A 28,000-nucleotide genomic window follows, 5' to 3' on the forward strand; every position below is an offset into this window, starting at 1 on the left:
CATCTATATCTTTAGGGGGAACAAAACAAAGAAGCAACAAGAGTTAGAATTTGGATTCAGGTAACTCTGGGCTCAAGATCCAGATTTGATTCTAATTCTTAAATATTTGACCTTAGCTAGTATTTAAGTCTTCTGAGCATCAGTGGTATTCCTTAAAATAAGATAAACATGGTACCTGTATCACAGAGGTGTGGGCAGAAATAGATGGCTTTGGCCTTGCCTTTGATAAATGCTAAACAAGTTAACCAGTGCCAAATAATGTTAGTTATTTTTATTACATCTCTTTTGGGTTGAAATTCCCCAGCATATTTTCAACTCAATATAAATTTAAAGGGTAAGAACCATGTTTTCCTTGTTTCATCAGATATCTCCAGCCTCTAACACACAAAAGGTGCAGAGTAAACTTTTTTATATTAACGACTGGTAAGGATTACAAAGACACCCTATCACCAAGGAGACTGTGACTCCCCAAGTCCTGTGCAAAGTGAGCTTATAGTGGAACTGAAAAATGGTTCCATGTTAAAGTGTTCTCCCCTCTAGAAGCTGCTAGTTCAGATTCCTGAACATGAAATACAAAATCAAAGTAAAAGTATTAAATTGATATGATTGGTGAGAATGATGGTGATGTACCTTGAGACTCCTACTGAAAATAAACTATAAATTAAGATAGAATATTTTTAAGATGTAGGAATAAAAACAAGAAAACCCTACCTGATTAAGAAATACAATGTTGTAGGGGGGAGTGACCCAGATAGCAGAGTAGGAAGACCCTGAGCTCTACTCTTCCCACGGGTACACCAAAATACAACTATTTATAGAACAACTGTCAATGATAATGACCTGAAAACTACCAGAAAATATTTTCCACAAATAAAGATATAAAAAAGGAACAAGACAGAAAGGAGGGGTGAAGATGCAGTATAGTCAAGGCCTGCACCCCTGGGTAGAGGACCCACTTAAAAATATATTAAGAGGGTAAATCTCACGTTGTGTCATTACTACAATAATAAGAAAGAAAGAAAGAAAGAAAGAAAGAAAGAAAGAAAGAAAAAGAAAGAAAGAGAAATAAGAAAGAAAGAGAAATAAAGGAAGGAAGAAAGAAAGAAATGCAAAATTGACTCTTAGACAAAACACTGAGAGAATGGAGCATTAGCGATCTGCAAAACAAGAAGTATTCAAGGAAGTTCATCATGACAAGAGAAATAAGACACAGGGAAATAATGTAAATAAGAAGCTGGGTTTCTCAAGCTTCTAACCAGAGGTACAATAATAATAATGATATTAATAATAATTTATTATTAATAATAATTGTAGTAGTTTATTACCATCGTGGATAACAAATTACCACAAATTTAGTGGTTTAAAACAACATATATTTATTATCTCACTTTCCATGGGTCAGTAGTCCAAGCATGGCATAGCTAGGTCCTCTGTTCAGGGTCTCACCAGGCTGCAATCCAGGTGTTAGACAGGCTGCTCTCTCAACTGGAGGCTTTACTAGGAAAGAATGGGCTTCCAAGCTCATCCAGGTTTTAGGCAGAATTAATTTTCTCATAGGTGTATGACTGAGAGTCCCAATGTTTTGCAGGTTATCAGCTGGAGGCCACCTGCAGATCCTAGAAGTCACACACTGTTCCTTCTCATGTGGGTTTCCTCAACATATCTGTTTGCCTTTTCAAGCCAACAAGGAGAATCTCTTGCTCCAGTCTGCTAAGATGGATTCTTACATAATAAAATGTAATCAGTGGGTGACATCCCATCACCTTTGCCAATTCTCTTGTCTAGAAGCAAGTCTCAGGTCCCTCCCACACTCAAGGGGAGAGGATTACACAAATTCATGGACACTGGGAGGTGAAAATTATTGGAGGGGTCACCTTAGGGTCTGTGCTCCACATTCTTATGACAAAAACCCGCTTCCTTAGGGAAAGGAAAATGTATTTAATTTTGCAAACATTCCTCCATCAATCTAATTAGGTCTTGGTAAACTTCATAGGGTGCATCCTGTCCAAGGTAAAAATCCACATGATTGTAGTGTGGAATCAACTTGAAATAGATAAGCCTGGTAATTTTAGGAAGTAAATTCTCAACATCTTTGAGATCAGCCACAGGGTCCTGTCCACCGCTCCACACTGCTGTTGGAACTTCCATCTTAGAAACGTTGTATAGGGGAGGTGTACGCTAAATAAAATTGAAGAGAGAGAAAAATAGTTTTCACAGAAAACCACACTATAGAAGTAACGTTAACTGTCAGTTGTTAAGCAAGTTCTTCAAATGCTAAAAATGTGCAATTAGTACATACTTAATGATATATAAACATTAACATGTTAAAAATATTTGAAAGTACCTTTGTGCAATAATATGAATTGTGGATTAAAAAAAGACAACCATTATATTCCTGATTTTCACTTTTGGGAAAAAAGAAAAGGATCCCAGAGTAAGAGAGGCTCTCATTTCTATGGGGGAACCATCTTTCTAGTAGCACTTGGGTTGAGAGTGTATCCATTTCAAACAAATATTGGATAGAATAAATATAAATACCCCTTCTTATATGCAGAAATTGGGGCTCAGTGGACTTAGTAACACTTGAGAAGACTCTTTAGGGGGCATTGAGACTAATGTACAAAAAAGACGTTTGAAAATAATGTTTAAGAGGAGCCAGCCCATTACAGAGAAATAGAGTGGCTATGATGCTAATCCCCTGGCAAGTTTCCCTTCTTTCTGGTAACACAACCTTTCTTGTGCTGATTCAACAAATCCCAAAATCCCAGTTCCAGAGTGGTCCAGGGTTATCAGTCCTGGTCAATTAGTCCTTCATTCTTCTGGCCGCAGTATAATTGTACGAGCAATGGGCACATTACTAAAATTGGGTCAGAGTTCTCTCGGGAACTCTTTACCAGAGCTATTGAGAAAATATTGCCATTTTCTTTGAGTTTGCAGTTAAAAATAGCTTCATGAGCTAGGTACACACCATTACCATTGTACTACTATCTTGGAAATAGCCTAAGAATGGAAACAGCATATGCAAGCAGAACTGAAAGAGACTGAGAGGGAGAGAGAAAGAGAGAGCCTGAGAACGGTATATAAGTTCCTGGCTATTGTGCATTTACCACTATACCTTTTATTTCAGTAAAACTAAAACATTTTTTAAAAATATAAAATAAAGTTGATTTCTGCTACTTACAATGGAAAGAGTTGCATATTCTATGGACTAAATTGTGTTCCCCTCAAATTCATATGTTGAAACCCTAACCCCAAGGTGATTGTATTTGGAGGCAAGGCTTTTAGGAAGTAATTAAGGTTAAATGAGGCCATAAGGTTTGGGTCCCAATCCAATAGGATTTGTGGCCTTATAAGAAGAGGAAGAGAGGGAGATTAATGTCTCTCTCTCTCGTCAACCACATAGAGGAAAGGCTATGTGGATACACATGAGGAAGGTGGCTTTCTGCAGTCCAGGAAGAGAGCCCTCACTAGGACCTGACTGTGCTGGCACATTGATCTCGGACTTCCAGCTTCCAGAACTCTTAGAAATACATTTCTGTGGTTTAAGCCACTCAGTCTATGGGATTTTTTATGGTAGCCCAAGGAGATTAATACACCATAGTTAATTTTGGCAGCAAGACTAGGAAGAAAAGGTAACATGGACCAGGTTATAAATCCTTAGGAAACAGTAACATTGGCCAGGGAAAGGTTTCTAAGAGGACTAGAAATGTGCCTGGGGGAGACCCCTGACTCGGTGATTCTGCACCTTGAGTTCTCCTAGTAGAGAGATATGAGGCAGAGCGCATTGGTATAGTCATTCCACATTTCACTGTCACTGGATGGGTCTTTGCATTACCAAATATATCAAGTATAATTCCCCTACCCTGTAATACTGGGAGGCCTTGGACCTGGGCTTAGGAGCAAGTGGTAAATGGGAATGTGTAGCTATGAGAAGGCAATGTGAATGGCAAAGAAGGAAATGAGTGCAGATTAGCACTGACCAGTAGTGCACTCGAGGGAAGGGTGAACTCAGAAAAGCCTGGTGCAAGGCCCCAATGCAAAAGTGCAACTGATGAAAGAAGAGGCATGCTCTTCCTGACTTGACAGTTTTCTCAGCAGAATAATACAAAGCATAAATATTCAAATGCAAGGATGGAGAGACATAAAGAATAGGAAAACAACACAGCACAGAGTGGCAAAAATATTTGCAAGTTTTAAGGCACAAGTGGGTCTCAGGGGCCTCTGAAATGAGAATACATTTACTGCAATAATTTAATACCCTGCTAAGAATGAATGGGGGAGCCCAGAAGATGGCAAAGCAAAAATGAACATCAAGATCAAGATCCAAATGATATATGGTGGACTTTGGCCAAGAAATAATTTTTTTACTTTCTTAGTTTTACAGGATTGGTGATTATATTGGTAATCACACCTGCCTAATTTATGGGGCTCTTACTTACAGTTGTGACAAAGGTTACTGATGTTTAAAACTTGTATATTGTTCACCCTCAGTCTGTTTTAGGTTTTCTTTTTTTCCCCCAAAGTTCCAAGCAAAAGATTCATATTTGAACCTGAATGGCCATGTATTTTGATAGAATCTGCAAGCACAGTGATGAAGTTAATACTTGTGATTCAACTCTCATTCAAATAGGTATTTGAGTCTTATAGGGTAAGGCCATCATCTAAAAAGCTTTTCTTAAAGCAACTATGTACTCTTGCTAGGACAAGGAATTGGTTAATTACAAGAGTAAATAGTACTTTGACACAGTGTGTGAGTTTGTGTGTGTGGGCACACACCACCCCACACACATATAACTATAGCAGTTTAGGAGAAAAATCAGATTTTTCACACTAGTTGAAATTATGCATTTTCACTATTGTAGTTATTATGGTGGCACTGAAATTGATTTTTTAAAAGTTTCCAAATTTCCGTCCATATCCTTGATTTGAAAAACCCATGTATCTTTGATGACTATTTGTTTAATTTAGGCTCAGTCTATCAGCAAGAGGCCAAAGCCATCATTGGATTTCCTTACATACTGAAAAAAAATAATAATAATAATAATAACAACAACACCTATTTGCTTTAATATAGAGTTTTTGCTCCAAAAGTCTTCATGTATAATGTCAAGAAATATTTTGACATATCATTATCTGGCAGATAGGACTGCTTCTCCTTAAAGGTGATATTCCTGTCTGGAATATCTCTAATAATTCATGTACTTTTAAAAAATGACTAGTAAATGACATCCCAAAGAATTATTAGGAAAATGTTAGTTCATTTTATGAGAGACAGTTAAGAAGCCAGAGAATATGCTTCAGAAACAAAATTATGTATCTTTAATTCTTTCTTTAAAATATGGTCTCAATTAAGTGCTGAGAATTTCTATTTTTTGAAAAGGAATAAGTGTAGTGGAAGAAGAACGGACTTTTGATCCATGAACTCCTGTGTCATATTCTGGTTCTTTATAAGCTAAATAGTTTTGACAATTTACCTAAAACTCTCTGAGCTTCTGGAAAAATAGAGACAATAATATTTACCTTGGAAGGTCATTCTGAGGATCAAAAATAATGTTATGGCACATAGTAAGAACCCAATAAGCAACATCTGATCTATACAAAATATCTGGCATAGTGAATGGGGCCTAGTAGGTGCTTGATGAGTAGATACTATTTTTAAAATTCATTTGCAGTATGCAATTGTTTGATTATTGTTGATATTATACCTGGTGGAAGTGCCTCATGTTCTGATCAGGGTTTCCCCAATCAAAAGCTTGGAACTGACCAGAATTAATAGCCTATAATAAGATAAAAATAATAAACATGTTAAAATGATGCAAGAAAACAACATACATTTAAAGACAGTTAACAAAAAATTTATAAAATGGTTTGACATAATGTCCCACTCTTTAGCACATGAGCTAAAAGTCAATAAAGTTTAATAAGTCAAATAATAAAAATGATAAAAATTGATACTAATTCACGGAACCGACTTACAATCCTTTCTTCCCCTCTATACTTTTCCAACAAAAATCCTCAGGCAGTGATGACTTTAAATATTACAATGTTGTATACATAGAAAATGTTTGAAAGATGCTAAATTGAATGATTCTTGAATATCCTGGCTTCAGGAATTTATATATATATATATATTTTAAAAAGGCACCAACTATACATTTCCTACATTAAAAAATGACCGCTATTATTATTTAAAAACTTTATGCCGTATCATCCTTGTCAGATGGTCTAGGATATTATGATTATATTCCTTATTCTTAAACATTTTTGTTACTTTTGAAAGGAATGCTCACTCAAAGAACACTCACTCAAAGAACAACAGAGGTATAGCCTCTGTCTGTCTGTCTCCTGTCTGTAGAGCCAAGCAGCCCGCCATGTTGTCAGTAATTTGGCCATGGACTGAGTGTCTGAGACAGCGTATGTAACCTGTTTTCATTTTAAATTTTAGACTTCAGATATTAGAGTAGAAGCATTAATACTTCTAGGGGATCCTTTTTCTGTTATTTGCTACCCATGTTGGATTGAGGAGACAGATAATTTTTACCTTTACCTCAAGCACTTCACTAAATTATTCTCAGACTACTCCAAGGATTTTTTTTTCCCCTTAACTTGAATCTCAGATTTTTTTTTCACATTGATTTCGTTCTGATTTTGTGTTTGAAATGGTTCCCATCGTGATTTATATTGACAGAGGCAGTAGTCTGCAGCTGTTGAAATTCTGTAGGTTTTCAGCAATGAGAGGCAATAGAGTGTACAGTTAGGAACTTGGGTTCTAGCATCAAACAGACCTTGTTTGAATCCAAGCTTAATGGATTATTAAGTCTGTGATCCAGGCAAGATATGTAACTTCTATAAACCTATTGTCTCATCTGTGCAATGGAAATGACAATAACATTCTTCTTATAGGGTTGTGAAGATTAAATATGGTAATGCATAAAAAGCATGTAGCACCTGGGAATGGTCAAGAAATCACTCTTTTTATTAATATTACTACCATCATCACTATCATCATCATCTGTGCCTTAGCTCTCTACATAACTTATGACCAAGTGTTTTATCTCCCCACGCCCAGTTATTTCTATTCTGAAGAGAACTTTCTGTCAAAGGAGAAGAGATATCTTTAAGAAGAGTCAGCTGTGAGATGTGTAAGGGGTTGGTTATGACATCTGTAGAATGGGAAAATCAATGCCTTCATTGAAAGATTGTTATGAGAATTCATAAGAAAGAATGAGACAGAATTAAATCGTATATTTGGACAACAAGGACACATAGTAAGTGCTCAATAAATGTGAAATTGAAGTTGTATTTCCTGGAAAGGCATGCCTATCACAGTCTACCTGTCTCCTCACCAGTAGGAGGCTCTGTGTCCAGAATATCTTTCTTCCTGTAGGAACTTGAAGGCTTATCTTCTGGGGGTGGAACTCTTCAAAGAATTTCAGAAATCCTCAACTAGTATTTCAGACTATCTATAGCAGTGATTCTCAACTTTAAAGCATGGAACAAATTTATCAGGGTGTAGGTTAAAATTCAAATTCCTAGGGATCTCAGATCCCTATTAAATGTTTTAAAGTATTTAAAACTCAAAATGTGTAATTAAATATTAAAACTTTGGGAAGACCTTTCCCCCCATACACACACTCATACATACTTGGCTCAGAAAGCTATACCAACAGAATTTGACTTGCCAAATATTGAGTAATATAGTAACAAAAAAAAAACATAACCCTTAAACTGAGAGTAAAAACAGAAACAATCTATTTTAATCCCTCTCTAACATTTAATTTCCTCTGAATTAAGCAATATTTCCACACTCTGAAATTGCCCATATCCCAATTAGAGGATAAACAGATCTTTTTGGAATAGCCTGTATTATGTTATATAAAGCTCTTTTAGAGCTAATGATTTTGCAAAAGAGGAAACACAAGCTTTTCCTAAAAAAGGCAATTCAGAGTAATCTAAAGGTCAGAATTTAGTCAGAATACCTGGGAACCCAAACACCAGATACAGAGGACATGGAGAATAGACGGGAGTAAAGGAAATCAACATGAGTTGATGCTGATTCCAGAAACATCCACCTGAAACATCCACCTGACAATAGCAGAACCTGCAAAACCCTGCAGCGAGCTCTCTTGGGAGTGCTCCTCAGGGATCTTGCAGAGATATGTGCGTGTCATATCAGGAACAGGGAGCACGTACCTGGGCCCAGTGCAGCATATTCTGAACAGATGTTCCCGCAGGGCTTTGTGACAAATAAACATCTAAGCGACTCTGCAAAGTAAAAAGATTCTTACCTGAAGACTAATCATATAATCACACCACAAGTAAATCTGAGTATTTTTTTCTCTCTCTTTCTCCCCTCTCTCTCTCAAGGAATAAACATGTACCATACCCTCTAAAGACATATTAACCAAAGAAGAAGCCCATCTTTAAGAACTTTTTTCTCCCTCATTTCCATACTTCTGTCCTGGGCAGTATCTTTGTAAAGCCCACAGAGGGCATCCTGCTGGTCAAAGACAAAAGGTAATGTACCTTTTCTTTCCAGCCTCACCTCAGACAGGTCTAAGAATATAGACAGTCAAGAGATAAAATCCCCAGTGATCTTCTCCTTCACCCTGTGATAAGTCCTAAGGGACATTCCCAGAAAGTTGTTCATCATGAAAGATTGAGAACAGATCTGAATGTTTTATCATGCCTTCTTAAAAATTTGGTAAATGTTCTGCAGGACTCTTTGACAGTTTGTGGGACATAATCCATCCAGTATTTAAACCTCTATTTTTTTTTAAACCTCTATTAATGATTAGATTTCTTTTTGAATCAAAAAAATCTTAATTTTTAAATATTTCCAACAGCATTTTGTTTGCTTTAGTATACAAGAGAGTTATTTTCCACCAGAGTGAGTATCTGAAAGATCTTGGAGCTTTAAAAAATATAGCTACTTATGAGCTACCCAAACTTATGAAACAATACCAAAATCTCTAGGGTTGAGTTCTGGACATGTGTAATTTTTGAAAGCTCTACAAACTCTACTTATGTATCCCTGGTTATGCTCCACTAAAGTAAACATCCTTGCAGGCACAGTAATATTCTATAATCCAGTCCACAACAGCGAGAGAAAATGGGCAATCTGACTATATAAATGTACAATGAGGGCATCCGACGAATGTTCTAGGATGTCATTTTGTGAAGTCTTTCTTTAGCAAACTCGTAGGCCATGTTGAGAGGGTGTTTTTTGAAATTGTCTCTATTGAGTTTGCTTAAAGGTCTTTTTACTTAGCTCTACACGGTACACTTCTATCTAAGTGAAAGGCAAGCATGGTTTCCCTAGTAAATCGAGAAAGTAAGAAAGTCATGTGAAAGGCAGTGGCTAAGGCGTGCTTTGCATAAACAGCCTTTTATAAATCTTGCTTGAAATCAAGGAAAATATTAATCACCACTAGCTACTGAGGGAGGCAAGGGTCTAGGCAGAAGTCTGTGAGACAGATGGAGACCAACTTCAACTTTGTCCCACCCCTGGTTTCAAACCTGTCTGCACTCTAGCTGGGGACAGTAGCTTCGTCTTTTTCTCCCTCCCACCCCTTCAGGTCAGTTAGAGGTAGCTAAGAAAGGAAAGGCTCTCAGTTAAGTTGGAAAGGACTTGATAAGAACCTCAACAATTATCCCTCTCAATATCACTTGAACAGTGAGTCTGTAGCTGTTATTGAAGAGCCATTCCTTTACCCCTTTGGATAAAAGACATAAGTCGTTCACAAAATGACTATGTCCAAATCACCTATGAAAGTAGAAAATTGGTTAAAAATTAGATGGCTGGGCTCACTCCCTGAAATTCTGCATCAGTAGGTCTGAGATAGGGCTCAGGCATAGCAAGATAAATTTCAAAACCATAGCCTAAGTGAAGGACTCTTTAATGGTGACACTTCGTCCAACAACAAGAATTGGTGAGAATTTTCAGCGGCAGAGACTTCTCAAATCCTCCTGTTAAAGCAGGTGGACTCTCAGCTTTGGTTGGAAGCCGTAAACATGCTAGCTACCTTCCAGGAGACAAAAAGGAGACTTTGAAATGTGGTTTCCATGCAATGTAGAATGAACTCTCCTTACCTCTGTGCAACAAAACAATTGCTTTCCTGGATCTGACTACTTACACGTACCATATTTAAGTTTTTTGGGTCAAATCCACTCCAAGTAAATAGAAAGTTGCTGCAAATATGATGAAATATCTTCTGGTTGCACACCTTGGTGGCGATGAATCGGTCAAAAAATATGTGAGGATAGAACATCTTGTCACCAAACAACATCTGCAAGATCGATTTAAGACACCATCAAGCTTTTCCCCAAGATCTTTTACTTGGAGTGTTTTTTGGGACTTCCCCTAAAAAACTAGTCCCCGTAGGAAATTGGTAAGCCTTTGGAGTCAGGGTTGCCTTGGTTTGATTCTAGACTCTGTCTCTTATACCTTAGGAAAGTATTTAATTTCTATTATTTAATAGAAATTAATTGAATAGAAATTAATTAAAATCTATTAAATAAATTTAATTTCTATTATCTTGAATTTCTTCAACTATAAAATAGAAAATTAATATGCACTAAGTAGAACTGCTGTGTAGATAATAGGTCACATTTAAAACGCACTAGTGCAGAGGGGAGTAGGCAAAATAGTGGAGTAGGGAGACCCTGAGTTCATTTCTACCCACAGGCACCCTAAAATCACATGCTGTGATCTCAACCACTACACTATACTGTCCTTGATAAACTAGGGGGCACCAGAGAGAAATTTAACCTACTAGATTAAATCAATCAATCAATCAAATCAGCTCTTGCTGTATCTGTGACTGAGGAATGACATGAGAGACAAGCCCCTAAGTTAAAAATGAAGGCAGCAGAGTGAGCACCCTGAACCCTGTTGGCAAAATTGTACATCATCAGTAAACCTACATGTGTACCTCGAGCATTCCTAGATGTTTGTAAAATGTTATTTGTCTCAAGCTGTCTTCTCTTGAAATCAATGGAAATAGGGCTAGTTTTAGTTACTACAGATTTAAACTTGGGGGAAAGTTGTCACATACCTTGATTACTTTTCTGGAAAGAGTTGTTAATTTTTTAATAGGAGTTTGGGTGTATTTCACAGTGGTGACTGGAGCCAATGCAAAAAATATCTTAATCCTTTTAGCCAGCTCTGGATTAGTAGAGAATGCTATGAAAGCTGAAAGGGAAGAAGATGCTAATTCATAGATTTAGAACAATTATTAATTCACTTTAAATTATAGTAAAAGTAGTTATATTTAAAAACTAAAACAAAGAAACTCAGAGTAAGTACCATTTTTAGGGAAGGATTTTTCAATTTCTGAAGGTGGAACTGGCTAATTCGGAATAAAGTGAGTTTCCTGTCCCTGAAGGATGCAAATCTACTTATAGAGAATGTTGCAGAAAGGGTTCAAACATACAGTGTGGGGGGCTTCCCTGGTGGCGCAGTGGTTGAGAGTCCGCCTGCCGATGCAGGGGACACGGGTTCGTGCCCCGGTCTGGGAAGATCCCACATGCCGCGGAGCGGCTGGGCCCGTGAGCCATGGCCGCTGAGCTTGCGCGTCCAGAGCCTGTTGCTCCGCAACGGGAGAGGCCACAACAGTGAGAGGCCCGCGTACCGCAAAAAAAAAAAAAAAAAAAAAAATAACATACAGTGTGGGGCATGTCTAGGTAAACTCCAAGGGCCATTCTAGCTTGACGATAGTCTTTGGTATCAGACAAAACTGGGCTATAATTTTGGCTTCCCATTTGCTAGCTATGTGAAAACTTGGGCAACTTAACCTCCCCTGTATAAGTCTCAGTTTTCTCTATCTATAAATATGGAAAATAGAATCCTTATAGAATAATTCTTTTGAAGGTTAGATTATATATATATATATACACACACACACACACTTTCTAATTGGCTTTATCACCATTAGAAAGGATTCCTAAGTTCAGCCATTTGTAAAATATGGATGACAATGCTCTCAAATAACTGGTGTAAATGCTGTTGGTATTGTCAAGGTCTCTAGCTGAACAGAGAACAGTGAATAGAATGGAGTGCCTTATGGCACTGCCAACGTAGCTCACCCACACACATCTAGCCTATCCCAGCACCCACTGGGAACTGACTAAAAGTTGCACTGGTTGTGACATATAATCACTGAGATTTGTAATTCTCTGCTTTTGTTTTAGTGTCCCTCACTAGACTGTGAGCTCTTTAAGGGAAAGATACATACCATATTTATTTATCTTTGGTTCCCCAGTATCTAACCTCGTGTCTGTCAAGTGTTGTTGGGTACACAAATGAATAGATAAATAATTGTTTCTCTTTCAGGCTTATCCATCAATCTCCAGATCTAGTCCTGGGGGGAAAATCCCTAAGTCATCCACACTTTATTTATTTGCTCTTCAGAAGCCAGCCAGACAAGATTGTTTCCCAGCTCAGAGTCCCCAAGCTAGAGACTGCACAGAGGGAAGAAATCCTGACCCCTTTTGTGAATATGAAGAAGATCCCCTGACACTCTCAGATCACACCTGCCCCAAACACACCAGTGGTGGTGCCTTGGGAGTGGCCCACATAGTAGAGTCGCTCCTGTCCAGTTTTCTCTATGATAAAATTGATTGTGGCTGGAAGGTCATATTTAGCCATCTCATCCAAACTGCCAAAGAAAAAGAACAACAACATTGGAAAAAAAAACCCATCTCATTTTTAGGCTTGCAATACTTAAACATATTCATTGCAGACCTAGATGTTTAGCTTTTGTTAAATGTAATACTGGAATCAATACGTGATATCATGCGTCTGTGCAACTTTTGAGGATATCACCTTGATTGCAAGAATAACTTTGTTAAGAAACTGAAATCAGAAAAATCTGACTTGCAAAAGCCTCCAGAGGCTTTTCACTTAATTCTACAGCAGATTTACCAAACTCCCTTGAAAAGAAAAGTTACCTGGAATGCTTATTTTAAAAACAGAATAAAACAAAGAGACTTGCAGACTTCAGCCCAGACAGACTGAATCAAAATGTCCAGGGAAGAGGCCTGGTCATCTGCATATTTATCAAGCACTTCAGGTGCTTCTTTCCTGTATGTAGTTGGGAAAACACTCATCTAGGGAATCATGATGTTATTTGCAATTGTGCCATGACACAACTGCCCTGGAGTGTGGAATTAGGGAATGCAAATTGGCTTCCAGGAATGAGGCCAAGGAACAAACAGCTTTAGTGAACTTCAAGGAATGGTTCTTAGCTCCACTACAGGTGCCGGGTTTGCCTCTGTGACTCAGCTGGCCTAACTTCTAAGGAAGACAGCGTCCACAGGGGCTGCTGGCAACTCAGCTCCAGGGACAGATTTCAGCACCACCAGCCTATGGAGGGTCGAGTTCCTTTACTACTCAGTGAATTGGAGTGTCCTCTATGCTAAAGGGCTTGGCTCATCTTGGCTTATCATGAATGTCTGTTTCCCAGGATTTTCAACCAGAACCTTGTTTCTGGTCCCATTTCTTGATCAGTTTCATTTTTCCTCTTTAGTAAGGGTACCAAGTAAATTTCTGGGGTGCACACTGACAATATGATAGTCCTGGAATTAACCTTTCTAAAGTTGACCTTTGCATCTTGATTTTTTTTTTCTTGCATATATACTTTACATACACACACGCCAAGTGGAGTATTTAAAACAACTCTCGAAGCAATAATAAGCGCATTTCTTCAGAGCTTGTGAAGAAAACCTGCGTAGAAAAAGAAATGTCCATTTCCTTCTTGTAGATTCCATAGTGTGCATTTGGACGGAAAGGGAAAATTCAAAGAGCAGTCATCCATATAAATGAGCAACGTACACACTTTATTCATTGGTAGTAGTCCCCTTACCTGAAGGCCCAGTATTCTGGTGATGTGGTTGACAATTTCACGTGTCTTCTGGACCAGATGTTTCCCCGGCTGTTCCCCATCCATACATCATAACAAACATCTGCCAGAAGGAAAGCCAAGCTGTTGTTGGGCAGGTTACAAATCCAGTTACTGGCAGAGGCAATTAAGCCATGCTGCAGATACACAGCAGGCTTTGCAGCTGCAAAATACAAGTAACAGGAGTTTTTTATATGAACTTCCTTGGTGCTTACAAGAAAATTCTTTTTCCTGACTCCCTGCAATACAGAAGGAAAGTTAAGAGATGAAATTTGGCACCAGGCAAGCCGAGGTTCTAGGGTTTTGAACTACTTCTGAAGCTGGGCAAGTTATTTATCTTCTCTGTGTCTTGTTTTTCTCTTTGCAAAATCGGAATTATGTGCAGTGTATTGTATTGTTATACAGCTATTGGAGTCAGATTGCCCTGATTTAAAATCTATTCTGCTACATGTTAACCTCTTTGTGCCTTAGTTAACTTATTTTGTAATGGGGAATAATAAAAATTGCTATCTTATAGTGTAGTTATAAGAATTAAATTAGAATTAAAATACATAAAATTCTGTCCAGCACAATAAATATCTGCTCTACAATTATTCACATTAACGACATTTTATTTCTCAAAAAGCATCTGGTGACAAAACTAAGCTTTTTCCAAGATAATAACAAAGACAATAAAAGTGTCATTTATTGAATGTTTCCTGAATGCCCGGCATTATGCTAGTTAATTTGCATTGTCAGAAAGCAAAATGCAAGGTTTTAAGTGAAATTTACACAAGGTAAAATTGTTAATTTGACGTAAAAATCCTACTCACAAGTAGAATTGGAACAATTTGACTAAAGAAAGAGAAAAAAAGAAGGAAACGGGGAAGTGGTGCTGAAAACACAGAGAAGAGAAAGAGAAGTGACTAGGATATTTCTGTCTTTTATAAATGGTCTGTGATGCTGTGTTGGTACCCCAGGACTTTCCCTTAGGTCACCTTTGGAGCTAGACCAGTTTCCTGAGATTGAGTAGGCTAGATTGGCCTCTCAGAAAGCCTCAGCCGTCTGGAAGTGAGGATAAAGTTTATATCCATTAATCCATCTTTTGAGGAAAAAGAGAAAGAAGAGGTGTTACTAATTCTGCTAAATTAGAGCCAAAGAGCTGTCACGATCCATAGCCCCTTTCTAATCTGAGCCCTTAGGCAGCTTCTCATCGCAGAGACAGCTTTCATCGCATGCCTTTTGGCAGCTACCTGGCAGAACTGATAAGATAAAAGTTTGTGGAAACAAAGTTCTTGTGAGTATTTCCAAAGGTAATGGAGTTATTTTAGGGGATGGTCAGTTCTATAAAGTGAACAGCACCGTTCCACCTCTCTCTCTTTTTTAAAATCTAGATTGTCTCTTTAAATAACTAACCCTTCTGATACTGGAAATTTTCGTTATACAATGCTCCAGAGAAAAAAAGGAGCTAAGAAATGAGAGAAGAAAGCAAACAGTTCTTGCTAAGTGGATTCCTCTCTTCTCTATAGGTATCAACCTATATTGTAGGGAGCTAGAAATGGCTCTAACTGCATTGAAGTATAGAATTAATAGGGTTAGATTTACTTTAAAAAATGAAATCCCAGTGACTTGCATAGAGAACTAATTACAAATGAAATAATCCCAGTGAGAAAGTTGTTGTGGTAGCTGGAGCACAAGATAATGGTGAAGTTGAAGCCTGGACTTGAGCAATATTGAAGCTGAGGGTTTTCAGATTAGAGAGAAGTTTGGAAGGCAAAATTGATAAGTCTTGGTTATTGGCTGTGTATAGGAAGTGTGGGAGAGAAAAGTACCAAAATGACCCTAGAGTTTTGGTTTTTAAGCCTGGAAAGTGGTATCTCTAGAGTAAGACCAAGTTTTCTTTTGTTTCTGTGTTTGTTTGGAAAGAGGACAAAGTGGTGGAGGAAAGGAAAGAGTAAATAGTGTATGTGAAAATGCTTTAAAAACTCCAAAGTGTTACGCAAATGAAATAGTAGAGGTGGTGGTGATGATTTGCCTCCACTTATGGAAGAGAATAGGCTCTATTTCAGAATAAAAGCTTCCCTGCTGCTATCGTCGCATCCAGGAATCTCTCCTTAGGCACTATTGCTTTCATAATGAAATAAATCCCACCTGTTCTTGGACATGCTCTTCCATGAGGAATCCTGTAAATTCCGAGGATATAACCATCTTTTGTCACAATGTCGTATTTTTCATAAGGATAACCCCAGTAGGAAATAATCTGGCTCTAAAAAGAGGAAACGGAAAGGTATACTTCATGATGTAATCTCCTGATTTTTATACCCACATTTCAATATAGTACTTTAAGTCACAACCTACTGTTCATCTCTGTATCGGAACAGAATGTAGCAGGAAAATCAGGATAACTTGAGGAGGGTTTTAAAAGGAGGATGCATGCAAAGGCATGGGTAAGGCAAGGTGGTGGGTTTCCATACATGCTGGTTTTCTTGGCCTGGTATTATTAATGCACTCTAGTTCACTCTCCAAATGTTTGATGGAAAATGGCATGTTCATCTTACGAAGGAAACCATACGGCATTGTGCAGAACCCTATGGCTAGTAACAAGTGAGTTGTTATCAACCTTAGACCTGAAGGGAGATGGGAGAGAGTGGTTACAAGACCCTGAATGAGAAAGTCAAGTAAAGAGGGCCATATTGAGAGGGGCTGTGACCTTTAGCAGAGGGAGGCAACTTGCCCAAGATGACCTTATGGGCGGAACCAGGGCAGTAAACCATCTGGTCTCACTCCTCTCCCACCTTCTGATCTCCTGCTCAATATGTCCATTGGCTGAACTGAACTGAAAACCAAAGGTCAAAGGAATTTAACTGACCTAGTTCTTACAGGGCAGAAAGAAAGGTGTAAAGACTAGAGAGTGGATCTAAAGGGGTAAAAATAGAAGATACCTCATCCACAGATATACAAGGAAGAGGAGAACTACCGTTTATTGGTCATCTTCCACATAGAAGATGGTTAATACCCCTTGTTTTATTAATCCATATAACAGGTCTTTGAGATAGAATTATATCCATTTTATAGTTGAGAAAACTGAATTTCAGGGAGAATAATAATCTGTCCAAGACTGAACATTAGGAAGAGACAAAGACAAAATTTAAGTCAAAGTTAGTTTGGCACCAAAGCATATGCTTTTATGATAGGATTATGCATTTTCCCAGGCCGGGCACTCACAAGAGGTGTGCACATATTGTGCAGCTATATAAAGCACTGGTTATGAGAGCCCAGACTCTAGAGACAAGCTGTATGGCATTGAATTCCAGCTCTTCCTCTTATTAGCTGTGCAGCTTTGGGCAAGTTACTTAACTCCTTTGTGCTTCATTTACTTGAACTGCAAAATAAAGATAATAATAGTATCTCTTCACAGATATGTTGTGATGATTATACACACAGTAAGTGCTCTATAAATGTTTATTATTCTTCTTATCATTAGAGAATAGCCAAAAAGCAGCCAGACCAGGGAGGAAGAAAGTGTCTGTGAATGTGGAAGGAGGAGGAAAATATTTTCATGGAATGTGAGCTCAGTAGTGTGGTAGAAGCTTAGGAGTACCTGTTGGATACTTTGGGGAGAGAAACAAGAAGAGACACTAATTAAAAAACATCGACAGTTCCATTCTTAAAGTTCTAATACAAACTTGGGTATGGGTGAGGACTTCAGGGTGCACAACGTACACAAGAAATTGTACATTTCCATTGGAATGAAGCATTTAGCAAACATTTGTCATTTGTCTTGTTTTTGTTTTTTGCCTAGATCTGTTCCGTTTCACTTTATTCCAGTCCACTTCTGGTATGAATTCCTGCATGTTAAGACACTTTTGTTTATAAGCAACCCAAACCAAATCTGGCTTACTAAACTGAAAATGTACATGGATATAGTTCACAAATTAAAGGAACTGCTCTAGAAAGAGCCTCCGGAAGAGCTCAAGTATACTCCATAGAGATCATCGGTAGGAACTCATGAACCTTCTCTTCAGGAAACCACCATGAGATGGTAGTTCAAACTACCAGCAAAGGAAGTATTACTGCCCCAATTTGGGTCAGGTCTTTCAATTCTTTGGTTAGTTAGCTATGCCAAGGGACAAGGGAGGAAACACAAATTTAATCAGTTCAGAATTTTTAAAAACTAGACAGGCATACCAATTGCATCTAAAATGACAATAGCTTAATAATTCCTTCTCTTAGTTTTTTTCCTTAATGAGTGACTTACAATATTCATATTAGCTTCCGGATTTGTTGAGCTTCCTTCATTTTGACTACCATATATAGGTCCAAGAAGAAGCATCCAGCATGTTGCTGTTAAAAGCTGCCACATTTGGAATCTGCCTGGGAAAGGAAATATTAATATATTTGTCATCAAAGAGAATTCTACAAGTGAAACTCAGTGTAATCTTTCTATAACACTACTGAGAGAGGGAGTAGAAAGATGTTTCTAGGTTGTGTCTTAACAAGTAATATACTTAATTATTCAAGACTCATCCCATGAAAAATCTGAAATGGTGAATTTTTGGTAAGAAAAAAATGAAAGAAGAAAACGAGGAAAGAAGAAAAGAAACCAACATCAATTAAATCTCCAATAGATAATCAAACAAAAGGAGATTTATAATTCACAGAAAAATGTAATGGCAAATGTATTAATCAAAGCACCTTTAGTATCTCTAGTTATCAGATAAATTAGTACTCTTCTGATGGTGGGAGTGAGCATTGGCACAACCTTAATGGAAAGAGATTTATTAACATGCATTGTGAATTTTAAAATATTTATACCCCTCACTCAGTATAATTCTATTTCCAAAAGTCTATCCAAAAGAAAAATATATATATACAAGCATCATTTATAAAATTATCCCTTATTGTCTATCTTAACATAGGGAAATTTGCCAAAATAAGACATTGATAAAATAAATTATGGGGAAAGAAGAAAGGAATTATTCAGTCACCAAGTATTATGTTTTTGTGTGATATGTGAATTCCTATCATATAATATTAAAGGCAAAACAATGTCACTTGTACATACATTTTGATAACAAAATATAACGAGAAAAAAAAGGACTAAGCATCAAATTTTAATTATGGTTATATCTAGGTGGTAACTATTTGGGTGATTATTTTCTCATTTTTAAAGAATTCTCCATACTTTCTAAATTTTCTATATCCAGTATTTATTTATCATAAGAAGGAAGTTATTTTTCAAATAGAAAATTGTGAAAATTATGGGGGGAAAAAGATGACATGTATTCCTCATTTGGCTTTTTTTTTTTCCTCATTTGGCTTTGAAACTACTTCAGTTTAAAAACAAACAACTACTTTGTTGTAAGGCAGAAGCTAGCACACCATTGTAGAGCAATTATACCCCAATAAAGATGTTAAAAACAAACAAACAAACAAACAAAAAAAAACAAACAACTGCAAAAGTAACAGAGGGGGACATTTTGCAGGAGACTTCCCATTAACTACTATATAAAATGAAGATCTTCAAATTACGTTAGAAAACACGCTATCTGCTAATCTGTTTTATTTTCCTCTAGAAAGAGATAAAGACAAAATTTAAGCCAAAGTAAGTTTAGCTCCAAAGCAAATGCCCTTATGACAGGATTATGCGTTTGCTTAGGCCAGGCAAATAAGAATTGTGTATATACGTAGTCTTCTCTTGGTATCCGGGTGAGATCAGTTCCAGAACTCCCCCACTTTCCTCCCCCATGGAAATCAAAATCCACAGATGCTCAAGTCCCTTATGTAATTGTCATAGTATTTGCATATAACCTATCCACATCCTCCTGATATTTTAAATTATCTCTTTATTACTTATAATATGTAAGTATTATAATGCAATGTAAATGCTATATAAATGGTTGTAAATATAGTGTAAATGCTATGTAAATAGTTGTAACACATGGAAAATTCAAGTTTTGCTTTTTGGAACTTTCTGAAATTATTTTTCTGAATATTTTCTATGTGGAGCTCACAGATACGAAGCACTTAATGTCTACTGTGGGGTTCTGTAAAGCAGAATAGTCACTTCTCTCTCTTCTCTGTGCTTTCAACACCACTTCCCCTACTTCCTTTTTTTCTTTTCTCTTTCTTTGTCAAATTGCTCCAATTCTACATTTTGAATAGATTTTTATATCAAATTAACATATAAGAGAGATGGCAAATCTCACCCTGTAGGAAATGGAAGGATTTTTCAGACTATGCCTTCACTATTCTGTTACAGAAAATTCCATGAGCTCCTCTCTTGGATTTATCATAATCTCTGTTGACTATATGTATTAACATAATTAATTTATACCATAATTAATATGATTAACTATATATGAATTAGGTAGTACATATGTAATTTTATATTAATGTAATATATTTATATATAACTAATATTGATTAATATAGCCAAATTCTGGTGAAACTCTATTATAATATGGTAGTGATAATAATACCACCACAATAATTATTGTTACTATTACAACTTGTTTTGAGCACCTATTATGTGCCAAGTAAAGTATCAGACATGATTGTGATTATCTCATTTTATTCTCAAAATAATCCCAAGGGATAAGAAATATCATTCCAATTTTATTTCCAATGAAACCTGGTCTTGAGTTCAAGTCATTTGCCTGAGGTCAAAGAGGTAGTGATGGAGGCAGGATCTGAACTCAGGTTGTCTGACTCTAAAGGAAATGCTCTGAATCGTCATGCTCTTAACCACTCAGTCCATTCAGAATAGACATACTAGGGTTCTCTGCTAAGCACCTGGTTAGTGTTACCTGTGGCCTATACACCACAGCGATCATAATCACCATTAAAATCAATATAGACTTTTAGAACCCACCCCAGCCAAACCGGATGAGCATCTATGGGGGTGTGGCCAGGGATCTGCATTTTAAACCCTCATTTCAAGGGATTCATGTGCATTCCCAACCTGTGAAAGACAGACTGACTGGATTCCTTGAGAGGAGAAAATGTTTCATTCTCACTTTTGTCTCTCTGAGACCCAGCATGAAGGTTTTGAGAAATGAAGTATTATTGCCTGCCATATCAGTAAACAAAGGATGTCACAGTCATCAGCGACTGCAGCCCTTCAATGGCAAGCAGGTGAGTCCTGAGGGAACTCAGGAAGGAAACAAAGAATACCTGCCATCTAGCAGGCATCAGACTGCAGCCACTCCAAAAGTGAGCCCTGAGGAAACTCAGCATGTGAAAACACAGGATCCTGGCCCCAGATAGCTGAGGTGCATATCAAAGGAATGATTTCAGTGAGTCCAGACTCTTGCATCTTCCCATAAATAGAAACGTTCTAAATTCCTTAACTTGAGAGGTCTAGTTTTCTTTCATTAACAGTTTCTTTTGTTCCTACTACCTGCTCTTTGTTGCAAAACTCCTATATATCCTACCTCCCCCCTTGCCTCCTAGGAGCAGTTTTCTCAGGGTTATTTGATATGCTGCCTCCTGGGCTTGAAGTCCTCAGTATGCCCACTCAATAAAACATAACTCTCAACTTTTAGGTTGTGTATATATCTTTTAGTCGACACTTCCTATAAATGTTTGCCAAATAGACAGATGGATGAAAGAGAGAATGAGTACATCATTTAATCTTAAAGACTATCCCAAATTGACTCACTATTTTGTATCATATCTTTCTTGCCTGCTTTCATTTTACCCCACTGCATTGCTACTCTCTTTTTGACAGCGAGAGCTGATTAATACCTTAGTTCAGGTCTGTATATTACAGGAAGGTAGTAGGGCAATTTAAAAAAATTAGTCTTTTCTCTCAAGACATTTACAATTTAGATGCTCCAACATCTGTTGAGTGATTGATACTTGAGGCCTCTGGGTTACAATCATTGGCAAGTGACCCTGGGACCCCTGAGTTAGAGCAGATCTGACCCTCGAAGGGCAGGCTGGAGAGCTTGTGTGGTTTGTAATGATGCAGGGAGGAGGGCTGTGTGCTGCTTATAGGAAGAGCTGAAGTCTAGTCCCCAGCGATGGAACAAGAATGTGTACTAGTCATGACACTTTGTATTTTGCAGCCATGACATAAAGCCCATTCAGCTACCTTTGTTTTGTTCTTCTGTGTAATGGATCTGGGTGTGGAAAGGTGACACACCCAGGCAAGAGGTGTCTCTGTGTTATATTTTCTAAAGAGTAGCATGTTCTAACCAAACAGGCTTTGTTCAAGCACTTCTCACCAGGGCTGTGCTTACCTGTGCTTTCTAGGCGTGTGTTTGTAATAGGGAAGAACAAATCTGACTCCATGTTGGATCTGTTTCTTTTACTTTAACCTTTGCTTTCTGTTGCTTTTGTTGCAAGTTACTGTAATCACTGAAAGGATGTTGTCTATAGCTATAAGCATGCATAATGACCTGTCTCAGGGAACCCTGCCCCCTCTGCCTGAATGTTAAACTAAACTACCTTTGTTCACCTCACAGGGAAACATCCTGACCCTGCCCACCTGTGAATGGCTGCAGGAAAGAAGAAATTAACACATCCCCTCCCTGAGTCTGGTGAAACCAGGAGATATTATGCAAGACTTGTGGCCTTTTTACTTTACCTGCTCACCTCCCCCATCTCTGTTCTATAAAAGAAGCTAGCATCCAGACCCTGGTAAGATGGTTCTCTAGGACTCTAGTCTACCATCTTCTCAGATGCCTGGCTTTCTGAATAAAGTCGCTGTTCCTTGCCTCAATACCTTGGCTCCCGATTTATTGGCCTGTCGTGTGGCGAGCAGTGAGCTTGGACTCTGTAACATGTTTACCTGCTCTGCCTGATCCGAGCCTCACATTATTTATTATCATTGTTGGGTAAATCCACCTGATTCCGGCACTTCTACTTAATGATACTCCAACAATCCTCTAATCTCTTTGACCTGTTTCTAGGATAGCTTCCTGATGAATGCATCCTACATTGACCTCCTGCTGATTCACACTAATGTATATATGGATGTTTGACTAAGAAGAGAGAAGACGTCGTAAATTCCAGGGGACTTTTAGTCCTTAAAGAGGAGACCCTTATCTTCAAGAACCCAGACTAAATCAATATAGATTTATTTATTATAGGTTTATATATATATATATATATATATATATATAATCTACACAGACTATATTGCTTTATTACTCTAAAGCATTTCACATTGCTTTCCTATAAAACATGACTCTCATAAGATGCTATTTGTAAAAAGAACTCATGGAAAACATACATTACAATATTTAGACATAAATATATGTTTTTTAGACTATATATATGTATATATACAACCTATATACATGACTTGCTTGGAGAGTCTTAAATTACAATATCATAATTAAGACTCAATATGGTCCTGCAATCAAGACTCTGTTTAACTTATTTAATTTACTTTTCCATAGTTTTATTTGCTCTTAGAATTTTATCATTTGAATAACACCAATTAAACATAACTTGACCCATATTTTCCAAAGAATACACTTGGGAAATTCTAGTTTGATATTTATTTCTTTTTCTATTCATTATACACTGTGATGAAAGTGAATTAAAAGGACTTCCCTGGTGGCGTGGTGCTTAAGAAACCTCCTGCCAATGCAGTGGACACGGGTTCGAGCCCTGGTCCGGAAGATCCCACATGTCACGGAGCAACTAAGCCCGTGTGCCACAACTACTAAGCCTGCACTCTAGAGCCCACAAGCCACAACTACTGAGCCCACGTGCCACAACTACTGAAGCCCATGCACCTAGAGCCTGTGCTCTGCAACAAGAGAAGCCACTGCAATGAGAAGCCCACACACCACAAGGAAGAGTAGCCCCTGCTCGCCGCAACTAGAGAAAGCCTGCAGGCAGCAACAAAGACCCAACACAGCCAAAAATAAATAAATAAATTTATTTTAAAAATATTTAAGGAAGAAATTGTTACAATTAAGAAAAAAAAAACACCAAAATACTAAGAACAGTGTTGTTATATTTACAGAGTTTTTAAGAACATCCTTATCTTATGTCCCAGAGGTTCTGCTCAATAAGTTTATACTAAGAGGATAAATTCTCAGTTTGAATGTGGAGGAGAGCCCTTTGTATAAAATTACTTTAATGCTTGTTATTTATCATAAAAAATTAAAAACAGATTTTTAGTTATAAAGTGTTGCTTAAATAAACTATGTTAATTAACTTTTGTAGATAAAGCCATTAAAATGTATATGAAGACTATATAATAACATGAAAACAAACTTGTAATAGTATGTTAAATGGGGAAAAAAATTATTGTTTGGAGGAAGGGTTAGTCTTCATGCTAGGGTATGCAAAGACTTTCCACAAATACATACACACATAACTAGTTTTTAAAAAATCAAATTCTAGATCTTTTACTCTCATATATATTCTCTCCTAAAATTCATATGGCCCGAGATTTCTAACTTCAAGGAGGTTCTTGTTTTCTAACTACTTTACAAAGGTAAGGTGAAGCTCTCTCCTCTTTTGAATCTTAACTATGGTGAATTGTCCCAGGTTGTAAAAAATTCCGAGGCCCCTCACAAAGGAACACTTCACAATATTGACATGGGTATTGGGAAAAGGAGAGTTTAATCAAGTATCAATCCTTTTTCAAAAGCAACTATCTCTGCAAATCTTGTAGTTTCTAATTCTTTGCTTTCAAAACACTGAAAAAAGATCTACTTGAGTTGTTAGGAGGTAAATCATTAAAAATTGTTTTTGCAGATGCATCACTGTGATTTGTGATACAGAGCTTCGAAAAGTTCAGAGCTGAATGGCATTAGGTAAACATGGTTTTTCAGCAATTTACATCTGTCAAATAAATGGAAAAGAATTGATTCTAAATTTTGTGTCATCTGTGAATAAATAATAATTGTCATTGGGTGTATGAATTAAAAGGAAATGTTTCATTCATGTCATTAAGAGATTCATTGCTACTAAAATTTGATTTTAATGCTTAATAATTATTCATTGAACTTTTAATATATTTATGATCCTTTGACCAACTGTATTCTAATAAAAATTACAAAGACAAATCATTAAAAAATTAAAAGAAAAATGCAACCTTATAAGAAGTGAAAACAATTTAAATTTTAATGTATATCCACTTTTTAGTTCCAGAGAAGAAAGATCAATTGATCAATAAAAGACTTTTTAAGCATATAAATAAATGACACTAGAATATATATTTATGGAAATATATAAAACACCTGTAAGAAAAAAGTGGAATGGAAATATGAATTCAATAAGAAAGCAAAGGATATAAAATTTTAATCCATTAATTAAAATATTGTTTTCAATGGATAACTTAGATATTAAAAAACTACTCTATTGAATATATTTTTTAAATTGTATAACAATTTCAATTTAAACTGGCAATATTTGTGAGATACCTTAAAGTACATCCTTTGAAACTATTTAGAATTATGATAAAAATTTTTCATACGTCAGCCTAAAAATATGTAAACATTTATAGAGTTTTGCAAAATTTGTTTGGGCCTATAGTAGTAAAACCAAATTTTAAGCAACTACAATTTTGTTTTTTGAATATCTCAAACAAATAAGCAAATCAAAAAAGTATGATCTTCAGAAACTCTGGAAGAATTACTGCAAAATGATAATGGTTATATCCAAATAGTAGGAATAACAATTTTCCTTCTTCTACTAATTTACTTCTTGGTTACATATTTCCCTCAATGACTTTATTAGTTTGAATTATTCTCACAATAAAAATATACTAAAATATTTATTATAGTGAATATTTATGATATAAAATATAATAATATACTTACACTAAATAAGAATACTTAGAAATAATTAGCTGTAAATTTAAATGCAGTGAACTCTGAATAAAGGTTCTAGAAGCTTATGGGGCAAAGTCCACAAGTTTTAGTATTTCCACCTTGTTATAACCATTTTGGCAGTTCCTCATAGTTTTTCTTAATAATGAGATTTTTGTCAGTGACACAAATAACTGGGTTTGCCAGAAGCCTGCTGTCTGTCATTTAAAATATCTTGGCCTCTGACACAATTTCTCTTTCTAGCTGACACTTTTAATCTAAAACTGATTAGGGTGTTTACAAACATTTAGATTCTGTCTTGCCCTTACCTCAGCATCCTTCACAAAACTCTGATATTCTCATCTGTTACCAAAGTATAGTGACTCACAAGTTTACACAACTATTGGTAGCAAAGTTAATCAGAATCTAGATTTAAATTACTTCTCTGTTTTCTGAATTCCCCCAACCACAGAGTGAAAGAGTTAATGAATCAGGAAGATTAATGAGGCTGTGAACAAGTGAAAGAAAGGAAATGATTGCACAATCAGATGTCCAGGCCTGAAAATTTCAGATTTGAGGATTAAGTATTTTTGTATCAAAGGAAGGAGTAGGCAGCTGTGATAGGATCTTCAAATAGCACTGAGAGACTTTTTAGAGCCCAGAGCTATTGCTCTGTGCTCCAAACCCAGAGGCATCAGAAGACAAAGGAGTACCAGGGTGAATGGGGAAGAACAGACACAAAAGAGAAAAGAAAAATAAATAGCAAATATCTAGAAGGCACTAATTTTCATGGCTCTTCTACAATATTAAGGAAGAAGCACTTGTTCTGCTTGGCAAAATAGCCTCTGAAAGATTGCTGCGTTAAAAATTTTAATATAAAATAAATAGCAAAAGAAGAGCTGTGGAGGAAATAAAATGTCCTTCAATTTTTTTTAGATGTAAGATAGACCAATGAAGAAATATTAAAGCAAGCTGCTTTATAGTAAAATGACTCCTTTAATATCATATTCCTATCCCCAAATTTAATTCCACACTATCATATTTCCTGCCTGAAGTGTTGTGTGCTAAAGTGACTATATATTTGATATATGTGATTATATATCTTTTTCAGACATGAGGAAAATCTCGCGACAACTTCTTTCTTAATTCTGGAAACAGAAAATAAAGAATAAGTATTAAAAAAAAAAGGGCTTCTCTGGTGGCGCAGTGGTTGAGAGTCCGCCTGCCGATGCAGCGGACATGGGTTCGTGCCCCGGTCCGGGAGGATCCCATATGCCGCAGAGCAGCTAGGCCCGTGAGCCATGGCCGCTGAGCCTACGTGTCCGGAGCCTGTGCTCCGCAGCGGGAGAGGCCACAACAGTGAGAGGCCCGCGTACCGCAAAAAAAAAAAAATTTTTTTTAAATAATAATAATAAAAAAAAGAATAAGTGTATTGTAAAAGCAACCAAACAAAAAATAACAACCTTTTGACTTTGATATATAGAATTAAAGGACAATCATTTGATCTCTCAACGTCTTGGCCAGGGGATATTAGTCCATCAGGTTGGCTCATCCTCATCTCCCTAGACTTGAATGCAGGTCTGCAATTATGAGGACTGGAAGAGCATGTACTCTTAAATAACATCAACATTAATATGAACCACTTTTTCACACAACACTCAGCAAGGCTATTCATTATGAAGCAGCAGGAAGGAAACGGCAGGTACTTCACAAATTATAAGGGTCCATCAGCAGGCATATCACTTAGTACAGTGATTCCTGCCAATTCCTGCCACATTTCCCTGCAGATGACCTTGCTCCTAAGAAAGAATATTCAGGCTCAAGGCCATTGGAATGAGACAATAAAGGGCTTTTTGAAAACGCTAAACATTTTTAAAAACATTATTTAAATATTATTTCCCAAAGTCCTAGATGCAATCCCAAAGAAAGATCTCTTAAATTCTTAAAAGTATCTTTCACTAGTATTTCCAGGTATCGATATGTGATATCACCTCTCACTGAGATTCAAAAATAGCAACGTCTGCTTTGTTAACTGCTACAGCTTTCTGAAAGGGAAAACTCTTCTTAACATGACTGGAAAACTCTCCAGTATATCTTCTCCATCTGGAGTGGTCACATTCTACTCTTGCTATGTTTTGCTATCAAAACACGATGTTCCTCACAAACAAAGTTCTGTACCTCCAAATATTTTCCATGTCTCACAGACTCTGCAAATAGATCAATAGTCATTACCCACCTCTGAAGTCTCCGGGCATCTGTCTTCAAGTCCTGGGAGCTTCAGATAGATTTCAGCTCCTTTCAGAGACAGCTGTCAATAGAGCATGGTCTGTTTGATACAGC

The 28,000-nt window shown here is 36.9% G+C and overlaps 1 protein-coding gene across 1 annotated transcript; it reads right to left on the reverse strand.

Annotated features, from left to right (window-relative positions):
* Positions 1-1,322: 1,322 nt before the first annotated feature.
* LOC132439825 (lipase member K) lies at positions 1,323-27,962 on the reverse strand. Its single transcript, XM_060034525.1, has 10 exons — positions 27,897-27,962; positions 18,139-18,254; positions 16,032-16,146; positions 13,866-14,064; positions 12,550-12,659; positions 11,058-11,194; positions 10,143-10,289; positions 8,194-8,265; positions 5,706-5,777; positions 1,323-2,178 (listed from the first exon to the last, which is right to left on the reverse strand). Exons 1-10 carry the CDS (start codon positions 27,913-27,915, stop codon positions 1,939-1,941), a joined length of 1,227 nt encoding a protein of 408 aa, XP_059890508.1. The 5' UTR covers positions 27,916-27,962; the 3' UTR covers positions 1,323-1,938.
* Between the last annotated feature and the right edge of the window lie 38 nt (positions 27,963-28,000).

This window comes from Delphinus delphis, chromosome 16 (assembly GCF_949987515.2).
Source record: "Delphinus delphis chromosome 16, mDelDel1.2, whole genome shotgun sequence".
Lineage (NCBI taxonomy): Eukaryota > Metazoa > Chordata > Mammalia > Artiodactyla > Delphinidae > Delphinus > Delphinus delphis.